At 37.8% G+C, this 12,191-nt stretch overlaps 1 protein-coding gene across 2 annotated transcripts in view; it reads left to right on the plus strand.

The window, feature by feature from the left end:
* Positions 1–1,079: 1,079 nt before the first annotated feature.
* Positions 1,080–12,191, plus strand: part of TOM1 (target of myb1 membrane trafficking protein) — a 31,333-nt gene continuing 20,221 nt past the window's right edge. The window contains exons 1-3 of one of the 2 annotated variants that reach the window (XM_014072506.2): positions 1,080–1,256; positions 8,756–8,840; positions 9,487–9,565. In XM_014072506.2, the coding sequence (XP_013927981.2) occupies positions 1,205–1,256; positions 8,756–8,840; positions 9,487–9,565 (216 nt within the window). In that variant the 5' untranslated portion in view covers positions 1,080–1,204. The remainder of the gene's footprint in view (positions 1,257–8,755; positions 8,841–9,486; positions 9,566–12,191) is intronic. The other variant, XM_014072507.2, reaches the window with a different exon arrangement.

Genomic DNA, 12,191 nt, shown 5'->3' on the forward strand with positions numbered 1-12,191 from the left:
AGATATATTCTTACATTGTTTTTGACACAAGCTTGATTGTTTTAAAATGAATACATTTGTCCCCATATGCATCAGCATATCAAGCAAATTATTGCTATTAAAATTAGCAAGAAAGATACTTTGTTTTTGAGGCATTATTTTTATTCCACATTAAATGACATCTAGATAATACTGAAATATTAGCACTATGCTCTTGATGCAAAATACCTTGAAATCATCAGTAATCCAATATTGCAAATTTAAAATTATTTTTCAGTTGAGTGCATTTTGCATATGTATACTGTACATATAACTTTTCTGATATAAATACAAACATGTTACTCCAGTATTCCAGTAGATTTAGAATATGAGTAATAGCTTTGCATATAGTTGGAGGTTGCAAATGTACTTTTAAAATTTATAATCTTAAATTCACTTGAATCAGGATGAGAATCCAAAAATTTTCTCAATGCTTTACTGAGTCAACTCAACAGTTATTTCTTTCCTGCACTGAGTTGATACAAGTATTTAATTTTATGTAGAAAGCTACAAATAATTCCCTGAACATATGGGTTTGGATGGGGAGAACAGTCCGACCACTTTGACATCTATAATGATCTAAACGTTGCTATTGAAAAAGTACCGAAAGACATCGAGGAACGGAAGATACCTCAGCTCGGCCCTAGTGGCCGCAAAGCGCCTTTTTACTGATAGGTTTCATACGGCTTTGATTGCGGCAGAGCGAAATGGAGTCCGTTCAAGCTGCTTTCTCCCGAGCAGGCCCTCCGCGGAAGCCACCAATACTGCGATGACTGCGAGCGGCTTGGGTCCCATTTGCGACCTATAATTATGGCATCACCCAATCGTCGCCGCTCGCTGTCACAAGGTAACAAACCTTTCCCTACAGCAAGGAAAAGACTACCCATGGGGAAAAGACTACAACTCCCAAGCGTGCTTGCACGGAAATGCCTCCCCCGGAATTAGAAAACCTTATTGCCGGCGAAGATGTTTAAGAGCGGGCTGTGCCCACATCCCGCCAACCCGCTTCCTCCATCAGATTTCCGCCTTAAACTCCGCTCGCAAAGGAGGCGCTTACGTTACGGGGTGTGTCGCAAGAGCGAAAAACCAAGCACGCCCCTTGCAGCTCAGAGCGGCCACGTGACCCACCCGTGGCCCTGTCAGCTGATCTCTGCTAAGCCGTGGCGGTCGTCTACTCTAGGCAGTGATGGAGTTTCTTCTCGGCAACCCTTTTAGCTCTCAGGTCGGACAGCGCATTGGTAAGTGGCCTCCTGATTCCTCTAACAACCCCCCCCCCGCGTGTTTCCCGACTTCGATCGCTCGGGTGACTGTAGCTTTAAACTCTGGATTTTACCTCAAGTTCAGTGTCTAACCGCGGGAGGGGCGGAGTTTATAAACCACGGAGGCGGGCTTTAGTTTTTCTTTTTCTGGCCGATGGGGATAGGATATGCTTCTGACGGACAGTTCGTGATGATCAATGAGGTACGATCGAGGAGGCGGGTTCTTGGGGGTAGGCCTTGTAAGCCAATCCTGTCGCGGTAAGAGTATGGAGGGGGGTCTCGAAGAAGGGATAAAGTTTGCTTATTTAAAGGGGACGCGCCTCTGCTGCGAACGTCACGCCCCCTGGAAGGCTGGTCGTTCTCTTACAGTGGGCTGCCTGCGAACGGTTGAGATAATTTTGAAAAGATCTTGGAAGCCTGTCCTTCAGTTGCTTTCGAGTTTGAGGAAATAGCTCAATGTCGCAAAGCACGAATTAGCAAACACTGAATAGGCGGAGGCCTAAATGCTTTCTTCCCAGAGACCAGAGACCGTCCATATGAAGTAGACTACAACTTCCATCTCTCCTGGGTGCATGGAATTTTTTTAGTCTGTCCCATAGGGATGGCATTGAGTGGGAGACACTAACTGGCTGTTCGGAGTACTAAACAAATTAAAGTCCTGTCCTAAGGAGAGGGGAAAATCTATCTCTCACCACAGGGGGGTCTCCAACCTTGGCCACTTTAAGACTTGTGGACTTCAACTCCCAGAATTCCTCAGCCAGCAAGCTGGGAGTTGAAGTCCACAAGTCTTAAAGTTGCCAAGGTTGCCCTGTACTTAGCAGACACAGCATTTAAGTCACTAATAAGGAACCTGTGGCCTTGCTGCTGTTGCTGAATCACATCTTGAATCCTTGCTCATCTTTCATCATACAAGCTTGGGGCTCCTGGGAACTGTAGTTCTCAAATGTTTGCAGAGTTACATATTTTCTGTTGCTGACTTAAGAGTTCACAAAGTTAACATTTATGAAACTATTGTGCATCCTTTGTCCTTAGCTAGGCCTGGGTAGCTGGGTTTAATCTTTGTTAATGTTTAACTCCAAACACTTAATGGTGTTTTTTCCTTATTTTTCCCCCTTATTTTTATGAACATCTTCTAAATTAAGTTTAAGGATTTAAGGACAGGTTTCAGCAGTGAATGCTATACAATGGTCAAGAATGTCTATTGAGTGAGAAAATAGTGACATTGTTTCCTAAACCCTTCCTTTATCTGGAGGAAAAATGCTGTAGGTACTCTTTAAAAATTAAGGCATGACAGGATTCACTTCTTGATCTCGGGGTTCTTATGTCAGATTGTTTGAAAAGAGGAGACATTGCCAGGGTTGGTGGATGTGTATTATATGTATTATGTAACCATGCAAGCATATAGTTTTGTAAGTAAAAAGCATATCACAGAAGAGTAATCTCACTATTCTACAGGTATATATATATTTCCCTCTGGCATCAGGATCTGTTTCATTCACAAAAAAACCATGTGACTTAACTAAAACATATTTCTGATTGAAATCTAAACTCTCCAAATAAGCTCTTTGCCTAAATTCACATGCACGTATATGCTGTTAATAATGCTGGGTAAAATCTAGACTTAGAGTGGATTAGTGACATTAAAATCGACTGAAACCAAATAAGATATAAATCTGTTCCACTGTTTTCCATGCTTTGCTTCATTTTATTCAACTCGGTTTTCACCCAATATAATTGTATGTTTGAAATATAATTTAAACTCCATATTTTGAAGTGTGCTTAGACTGTAATAAATGTTAATAGCATTAACTGATAAATCCCCTTCTGTCTTTAGTGGATAAAAAAATAGATAATAGTTTTTGATGATATCGGAGTCCTTGGAATCTGAAACCTTCAAAACCGATAATTCTTAACACATTAATGATGTTCCGAATCTCCACACCCTGGCAGCAGGGTAACATATATCTTGCTGAGTTTGCCTGTAAGAACTCAGACAATACTCACACATATCGCTAGTTTGAATATTGAATTTGCTGGCACATTTAGTTTTGCTGTCTTCCAGCTAGAATTGTTCTCGTCAGGTGAGGTTTAAACTGCTTTGTTCATTCCATATAAAAATTGTGTGGCCTGGGTTAGACTTCTGAGTTGTTGATGCTTCTAATTGCAGCTTCTGAAGCTGAATTTAGCATCTACATGATTCACATCACTATTGAGGGCCTTGTGTCTTAGAAAAGCTTCATAAAAGGAGTAACATTCAGTTGTCCTTGTTTTTTCCCCACTTCAAATGCAAAAACCTATGAAATATTATAACTCAAAATTGATTTCATTGATATGTGAGAGGGAAAAAGTGTTTATTTGGTAGGATGAGGCTCTTTTATGAGGTCTCAATCAAAAGAAGTATTCAACAGAATGTTCAACACAGTCATACATGAGAACCATAGAATGAGATAGAATCAGGCCAGTGGTTTTCATTTGCAGCATAATGCACAGTCATAAGGAAACGGAAGAAGTTGCTAAGATATCAGTTTGCCATGGGCAATCTGCCTTGCTATCTCATGTTCTGTATTTCTCAGTTTTGGAGAGCAAACAAGCTTGGTTCCTGAGTCACGGGAGCTCCATGGACCCACATAGGGGTAGAAGTTTTCAAGAAAATATTGTAGAACCATTTATCCAAGATGGTATGAGGAGTCCTGCTTTGGGCATGGAATTGGACTCCATTGTATTGCTCCAACCCTATTATTCTATAAATTGCTGTTTTCAAAATATATCCAAATACAAACTCAGCAACTATTGACCTTCATGTCTTTAGGGATAATTGAGAAAACCCCATTTTGGTGGCAATGACTTGTATGGAAGAGGTTGTTTCTAGAAGTGGCAGTTCTCTCTTCAGAAAGGACACTAATGTGTTAACAGTGGAAATGACAATTTTTAAAGATGAGATATGTTCTGCTAAATCCTGGAAATGAAGTATGTTATCTGTTTTTTTATATATTCTTCATCAAAACTGTATATTAAAAAGAACTTTCAGAAGATGGCAATACCTAGTTGACTATAGTTGTGGTCAGATCCAATTAGTAATTTGATAGGAGATCGGCAGGAAATTCCAGAACTATAAGCCAGACAGAAAAATCAAGTGGGGTTATAAGTGTGTCTCATAGTCACTCTAAGTTGAGCCTGACTTGTAGGAAACTTTGATTTTTATTTATAAACTAAAAATATATTAGGCTTTACTCAATTATTTTATATCCACTATCATTTAAATTCATCTAGTGGATTTTGTGTTAGTTTATTCCCAGAGATTATGTAGGTGGACATCGTATTTCCATTTTTGTTTGATTAATTATTTCTGTCCCATTTTGCATTTCCTGTAAATAAATATCTTCTGGAATATCTTTAAGATGTTCAGCCTAGATTTTTGTATCTAATAGCTCAATTTGTCCTATCATATTAATTTATTTCCAGTTTTTTGTATTATTGATAATCATAACACTGAAAAATGGTTCACAATTTAATATACAGTGATTACCAATTTTCAGTATTATACTTACAGAAGTCTTATAAAAATTGGCCAATAAATTATTGTTCCAATAAAGCATGTAAGAACACAGAATAAGATATATTGGCTTGGCAAGGACATACATACATACATACATACATACATACATACATACATACATACATTGTTTGAAAATTTTACAGCTCACCTATAAATAAATAAAATAGTTGCATAATGACATTATGGCTCAAATATTTTAAACAAGGATCTTGAACATCATTGTTAAAGCCATATAATCGGTAACAATTGAGAGTTATGTAATCTCTGAAAATTGTTTAATAATAGCTTTATTGTCTCTTCTTGCACTAACTTGTTTTGTTTCAAGGGCAGATTCACAACACTATGCTGTAATCTAGATTGGAATTTAGCAATGAAGAGACCATTAGAGACAGGCCATTCCAGTCCAGAAACATTACTTAAGCCCTGATGATGTGGAAGTGTTAAGAGAATTTCTCAGACAGATGTCTCTCTAATTCACATTAATAGAAAAAATGGAGAAGCACATTCAGATTTGTAATATTCTGTCTCAATACCCATCTTAAGATACCAGATCTTAAGATATATTTTTAATTTAAAAAATAGCTTTGTTTCTTAGTCTGGACTACCTTATACTGCTGACAGCGAGCAACAGAAGCACAAGTATGTTGTATTCTTATTTTTTCAAAGAAAGTACATCTAGAACAGTCTTCCTCAGCTTATTTATCCTTCAGGATTTGCAGATGTCAGGGAACTCCTACGTGAAAATTATACCTACAATTAGTATTGTTTAAAACATGAAGTTAAAAAAAACAAACCTCTTTGTTTTTTCAAACAACCTGTCCCAGAACCCTGGGGTTTCATGGAAGAATCCCAGTGAGAAAAGATGATCTAGAATCAGAGACCTACTCATTTCCTTAACCATGAATTTTCCGAGTGTTGAAATTCAGTTTCAATTGATAATTTTTATACAGCACTATGTATCCAGGTACTAACCCCACTATTACGTGTATTGTGAAATCAAGTGGTACCTAAATCTGATAAATTAAACCTTCTGAGTGATGATGGAGGGACAGAGCTGCTTGGTAACAGCATATTTGTGACACTCAGTTTCAACACCCTAATAATTTAATAATTTCTACCAGTGGCTTCTTACAAGTATTGTTTTATTACCTTAGCCAATCAGTTAAAAAGTAGACTTCAGGGCCTCTAGACTTCAAAAGACCTGGGACCAGAATGTTAGTAGTTTGCCCAGAAGCAGACAGGAGAAAGATCTTCACTGTATCACTCTTATATAGATATTATATTTTAAACATTGGTTTCACAACTTTCAGTTAAGAGTATTCATTGTTTTAAAAACTGAACCATACCTTGGAAATCCCAAGAAGCTCTGGCACCTTCTAAGTGTTTCAGTTTGTTAAATAACTGGTGCTAGATTGTTATTATCACCTTATTACAGAAATTCACCCAGGAAAAATAGGTGGCATTTTTAATCTGCTCTTCTGAGTGAAATTTCTTTGTCTTTCATTTGTCCTGTTTGTTGCTTTCTTGTATTACTGTGGATAACTTTAACCCTCTTCCATTAGCTAATTACTTATAATTACCAGCTAGTACTGGTTTAAGTCTAGACATCCACTTTTTGATGGTAATGGTGGTAGTGTTTTTGTTTTTTTAATACCGGCAGTACTCTCCCCTGAACTTAAATTTATCTGTTTGCCAAAAGCAATTGAGACGGTACTGATTGCAGGGTTAAACAGCACTAATAGCTTTGTTGGTCATCATCCTGGCATTAGCAACATTGTGGAGAGAACAAGAACTGCCTACAGTACAAGACACTATTTTGTACATTATTTCTCTGAAGAATCATTCATAGATTAGAATTGTGCAGTATTTTATTAAAATAGGCAAAGATGATTTAGATTCAGTAGGCACCATGTCTTTTTCTACAGTGTGAATCTAGTCATTCAGGCTCAGGAAATATTGAGTTCAGGACGTACTACAGAAGTAGTGACAGAGTGCAGCTACATGTTGTCAACTCCTTACTGCAGGGGTGTCAAACTCTATTTCATTGAGGGCCATATCAGGGTTGTGTTTGAGCTTGGGGGTCTGGGGTGGACGTGGCCAGGATGGGCGTGGCCAGCTTGATGTGACTCGTGCCGCGGGTGCCTGTGCTGGCCCGGGCACTCTGCCAGCAAAAACAGGCTCCCAAGCTCCGTTTTCAGCTGGGACAGATTCCTGCAAACCTCTGCCAGCAAAAACGGAGCTCCAGAGGGCCACATACTCCGTTTTCACTGGCACTGCATGGCAATCCTTCACTGTTTCCAGAGCTGTCCCGCAGGTCAGATCTAAGCACCCTGAGGGCCGGATCTGGCCTGAGGGCCTTGAGTTTGACACCCTTACCTTACTGCCTCTACAACACCTCTGAAATCAAGTTTTTTCCTGAGCATGCACATCTCTGGAGGTGGCAGCTATTGAATAGACTATTATAACCAAAAGCTGGATAAGCGAACAAGGAGAAACCTATCAAAGGACTTTCAGCATCAGGTCACATGACTAATGACTGGGGTGGAGGATCACAGCTGCCTTATTAGTGTGTGGTCAAGGTTTAATTATTGTTTAAGTGTTTATGTTCTGTATATAATTTATATAATTGTTCTAATACATAAACCTTTTCTGTTCATTTTCTTATTTTGTTTTGATTTTTGTAGTATCACTTTATTATAGTATTTGGGATTTTTCTTTTGTTATAATTAAAAAGCATTTTTAAAGAGATACCACTTGACTAAAGACTAGTAGCAAAATACATAGTGTCTGTATGATGGGAGTCAACAAAGTGATTACTAGGCACCGTAACTGACTGGCTTTGTCCCTGGTGTACGTCCTAAGGAAAATGGGCCCTATATTTAGAGATTTTTTTCCAAGAGATATTCCATCTTTAATTTTGGACAAGATCATGATTATTCTGAACAGCTCCTTTATGACTCAAAGCTCCAATTTGAGGAGCAAGTGAAGCTGTGTCTATGACATCTAGGAAAACTCGCCACAGCCAACTCCTGCAGGACAAGAGTTACACTAATATCAAAGAAATGGTAAAATAGAATCATTAAAGAAAAAAATGCAAAAGGGGGAACAAAATGTAATGTGAATGACAAAAATTAAAATACTTTTTAATTATTTTAAATAATTAAATTGAATTTTTGAATTGGCTGGGGTGTGTTGGCCCATTCTGGTCTAGGTGGGCAGCTCCAATTAATGCACCAACTGCAAACTTTCCTGGAACAGAATGTCTTATTATAGCCATTCAAACTTTGGCTCATTTGCTCTGTTGCATGTGCACGGTGCTGTTGTTGAAGACCATTAGAATGTTGTAATTGGTCCAGAATGGAGCAGTTTAAATAGTTATGGGTGTATCTGTACATTGAAAATTGCACTGGTGACCAGTTGACTTTTGAGTGCAATTTGAGATGATGGTTGTCACCCTTAAAGCTCTGTATGATTCTGTATAACAGATAAATGTCATGAGGACTGTCTCCCACTTGTATTTGTCCATACAATGCCATCAGAAAAAGTAGGGTCCATGTGGTTTCTCTCTCTCAGGGAATGCCATCAGAAAGGACTGAGAAAGTGTACTTTCTCAACTGCTCCTCCCCTTCTCTGAAACATTTTTCTTAAACTCTGACTGCTAAGATTCAGGAAACCTATCAAAATCTGGCTCTATCAGCAGACCTCAGGAGTAAATTTGTTTTGAGAATGCATTCATTTAATTGAATTGTATTTATTCCCTGGTGCACTGTTAATATTCTTACCAGTTGTAATGAACTTGTTATACTATTTTTTTTTCAAACAAGTTTATGTGTATTTGATATATAAACCTCAGAGTCAGCAATGGCTACTATAAGCCTAGAAAATTGAGTACTAGAGATTGCTATTTTTTCCATTTCCGCAGAGAAAGCTACTGATGGCTCCTTACAGAATGAAGATTGGGCTCGTAACATGGAAATATGTGACATCATTAATGAGACAGAAGAAGGGTAAGGAAACAAGTGCTGAAGTCAATAGTCATTTTCTGGATAGGTTCACTGATGATTTTGCATTAGGCTGCACATTTTCTGAGATCCTTAAAGACACACCCAGCTCAGGAAAAGTGATATGTGTAACAGGGAGCATTGATATAAAACATAACAGCTCAACGCTGAGTCTTGTGATGCTCAAACACTGTTTTTGTTATCAATGCCCAAAATTCCATTACTAAGTTGTAATTCTTTGCACAAGGGTAAAATCAATCTTCCTGAAATCTGAAAAAATAAAAATATTCTTAACTATCTCATTAATGTATTTTTCTTTAGATCTGTTAATGTTAATTGTTAATTTTTTTTTAAATAATTCAAATTATCTGCTTTTGCTTTTTAGTGCCTCATTTTCAGATATCTTCGTTAAGTTTAGTCTTAAATATGTGTCTTGTGGAGGGAGGAGAGTCGTTTAATGTATTGTGAAGAAGAGGCTGCTCTTTTTGTGCTTTGGTTGGAAGATTCCAGGGTCTAATTGAAGATGAACAAACCTGATTCTTATTGTCTGGCAAATTGCAAGCATATATTTTGTTCGTTTTTCAATGTTAGTACTTTTATTTTATTTTTAAGTAATGTTAGTATTTTATTATCTGACCTTTGCTATTGTTAGGCCCAAAGATGCTTTTCGAGCCATAAAGAAAAGGATTGTGGGAAATAAGAATTTCCATGAAGTGATGCTGGCTTTGACAGTGAGTATGGTGCAGTTTTCTTAGTTTCAATGAATATAAAAAACCTACACACCCTGTTAAAATGCCAAGTTTTTGAAATGTAAAAGAAATCAGATCAAGATAAATCATTTCAGAATTTTTCCCACCTTTAATATAACATATAAGCTATACAATTCAATTGAAAAACAAACTGACTTTTTTTAGGGAGAAAATAGCAATAAGAAACCAGAATAATTAAAAGTGGGAAAAATTCTGAAGTGATTTTCCAATATTTGAGGGGTTCCTACAAACACGAAGAGGTTAAACTATTTTCCAAAACTCCAAATGACAAGACAATGGATGGAAACTAACCAAGGAGAGGAGCAACCTAGAACTAAGGAGAAAATTCCTAACAGTGAGAATAATCAGTCAATGGAACAGCTTACCTTCAGAGGTTTTGGATACTCCATCACTATCTGAAATGGTATAGGTCTCTTGCTTGAGCAAGGATTAACTAAAAGACCTTCCAGCTGTATTCTATGTTCTATCTTGGTCTGATTTTTTTACACTTCAAAAACTTGGTATTTTGGGAAGGAGGCGCTGACATTGCAACGACACGACATGCAATCTTGGAGCGCCAAGATCGCAGTTGATACTTTTGCCGCTGGACGGTCCTTTTGGACCTAAACCGTCCCGAAGAGATGGTGACAGGAAAGAGTACGTTCTGCTGATCTCAGGGACACCGCAAAGTCCCTGATTGATCCAGGAGAATCTCTTTTTGCTGGAAACAGAAGCGCAGCCATTGAAGCTGCTGAAGTTGGGACAGCTCCAGAATGGGAGGAAAACGGAAAGAGAAAGTGTGTCCATCTGGTGAGGAAATATTATTATAAAAGAGACTACCCCCCAAAAAATTAAAGCTAAATTAATTTGAAAACAGAAGAGAACAAGCGGCAAAATTAAGCTACATTAGACAGTGTGTTATACTTTTTTAAAAATTTTCTTTTACGAATGGAACTTTTGCAAATGTTTCCTATTCTTTAAATTGAACGGATTAGTTTTTCTTCTACTACTTTTTATATTCTTTTTTTTATACCTATGGATTAAAATCTTTTTCCTTATTTTTATAATGCTGGATTGTATGGGTTTTTTGTTTTTTTGCTCCATTTAAGAATTTTGTTTTCTTTAAGCCTGGAATATAAAGAAGATATAAAAACAATACAAAGAGGGCTGTAATAACAGAGGGAAAGGAAGTAACACTGCCACTTGGAGGCTGGAGGCTTGGAAGACTTGGAAATATTGTCTTTTCTTTTTTCTCTTTGATCATTTGACTTTGCATTTCAAGGTTCCTCAGCTTGTTTACAGAGAGTGATAGTGAGAAGAGCATGGGTTGTTTATACAGGTGCTCTTCGGGAGCTTTATTGGCAGCTGGAGTGGAGTGAAAACAAAGCCTTGTCTTGAAAGATTATAAATGAACTTGCTTTAAATTTAATAAAAAAGTTTTGAATTCCAGAGTGGCAGTGTTTACAAGTTGGAAGAATGGCGCAACGTGAAAAAGAAACCTTAACATTGCAAAAGATTATGTTTGAAATTCAAAAATTATTAGAAGTAACACAGAAAATTGAGAAGAGATTGGAGAACATAGATCGTAGAACAGTAAAATTTGATGGAAAAATTGAGGATGCTCATCAAAGGAAGAAAATGGAAGTTAAGAGTTCTAAAAACTGAAGGAAAAAATAAACAAAGAGACAAGAAAATTGTTGATACTGACAGTGAACTGAGCGTGGTCGGAAATGGAAAGAATGGAATATGGAAAGGGGGAGATAGATGGACTGAAACTCTACCCCAGATTTCAAAGTATAGAAGAAGAAAAGAGAAAAGAATTGATGGAACCAAGGAGAGAAATTTTGTCAGAAGCACTAGTGATAACCAAAGATAAGCTGATCGAAGAAGCAGATGGAGGGTTTCGAGCTTATACAAGATATGCAATAAGCAATAAGTTGCGAAGAGAAGTCCATACAAAACTTACTAAGGAAAGGACTTCCTGGGGGCGTGGCCTGTTGCCGAGGAGGGCTCCACCGAGCTCCTCAGAGATCTGGTCTGTATATCTAAATAAGATCATAGATAGCACCCCTTTTTGGCTAAGAAAGGGGCAGGGAGTAGCTCCGTAGACTAGGGTCTATTGGTAAGCCACAGCCTTTTTCTTTTTTTTGGCTGTGGAAAGAGATTAGATCCAGCCGGAGCGGAGCTTTTATCTCCAGCCAGTTCTTCTCAGCTGCCTTTTTTTTTTTGGCAGCCCCAGACAGGCTAGCCCCCCCCAGGACAAAACAAAGTTTTTTCAAGCTAGAATTGATACGGGCGGGTCCCACCCCTGTGAGATTTATGCTTTTATTACTATCTTAAATACCAGCACCATTTGTCTTAGAGACTTCTTTGTCTAAATGGACCTCAAAATGGCGATTTCTCTCCGTGGATGATTGATACTGGATGTACTTAGCCGGTTTTATCTTCCTGCAGACCGCTCCTTAACAAAATAAACTCTTCTTCTTTGGAAATAGAGGGGAGCGAAGCGCTGCTTACTTGTTTATTTATTATGGCACCCAGGTCAAAGAAGCGTCTTGCTACAAATGTGTCTAAAGAATTTAAAGAATTTTTACTGGAAACACAGCCT

The sequence above is a fragment of the Thamnophis sirtalis genome, unplaced genomic scaffold (genome assembly GCF_051295495.1).
Source record: "Thamnophis sirtalis isolate CommonGarterSnake01/CBP01778 unplaced genomic scaffold, rThaSir2_p1.2 scaffold_9, whole genome shotgun sequence".
Taxonomy (NCBI): domain Eukaryota; kingdom Metazoa; phylum Chordata; class Lepidosauria; order Squamata; family Natricidae; genus Thamnophis; species Thamnophis sirtalis.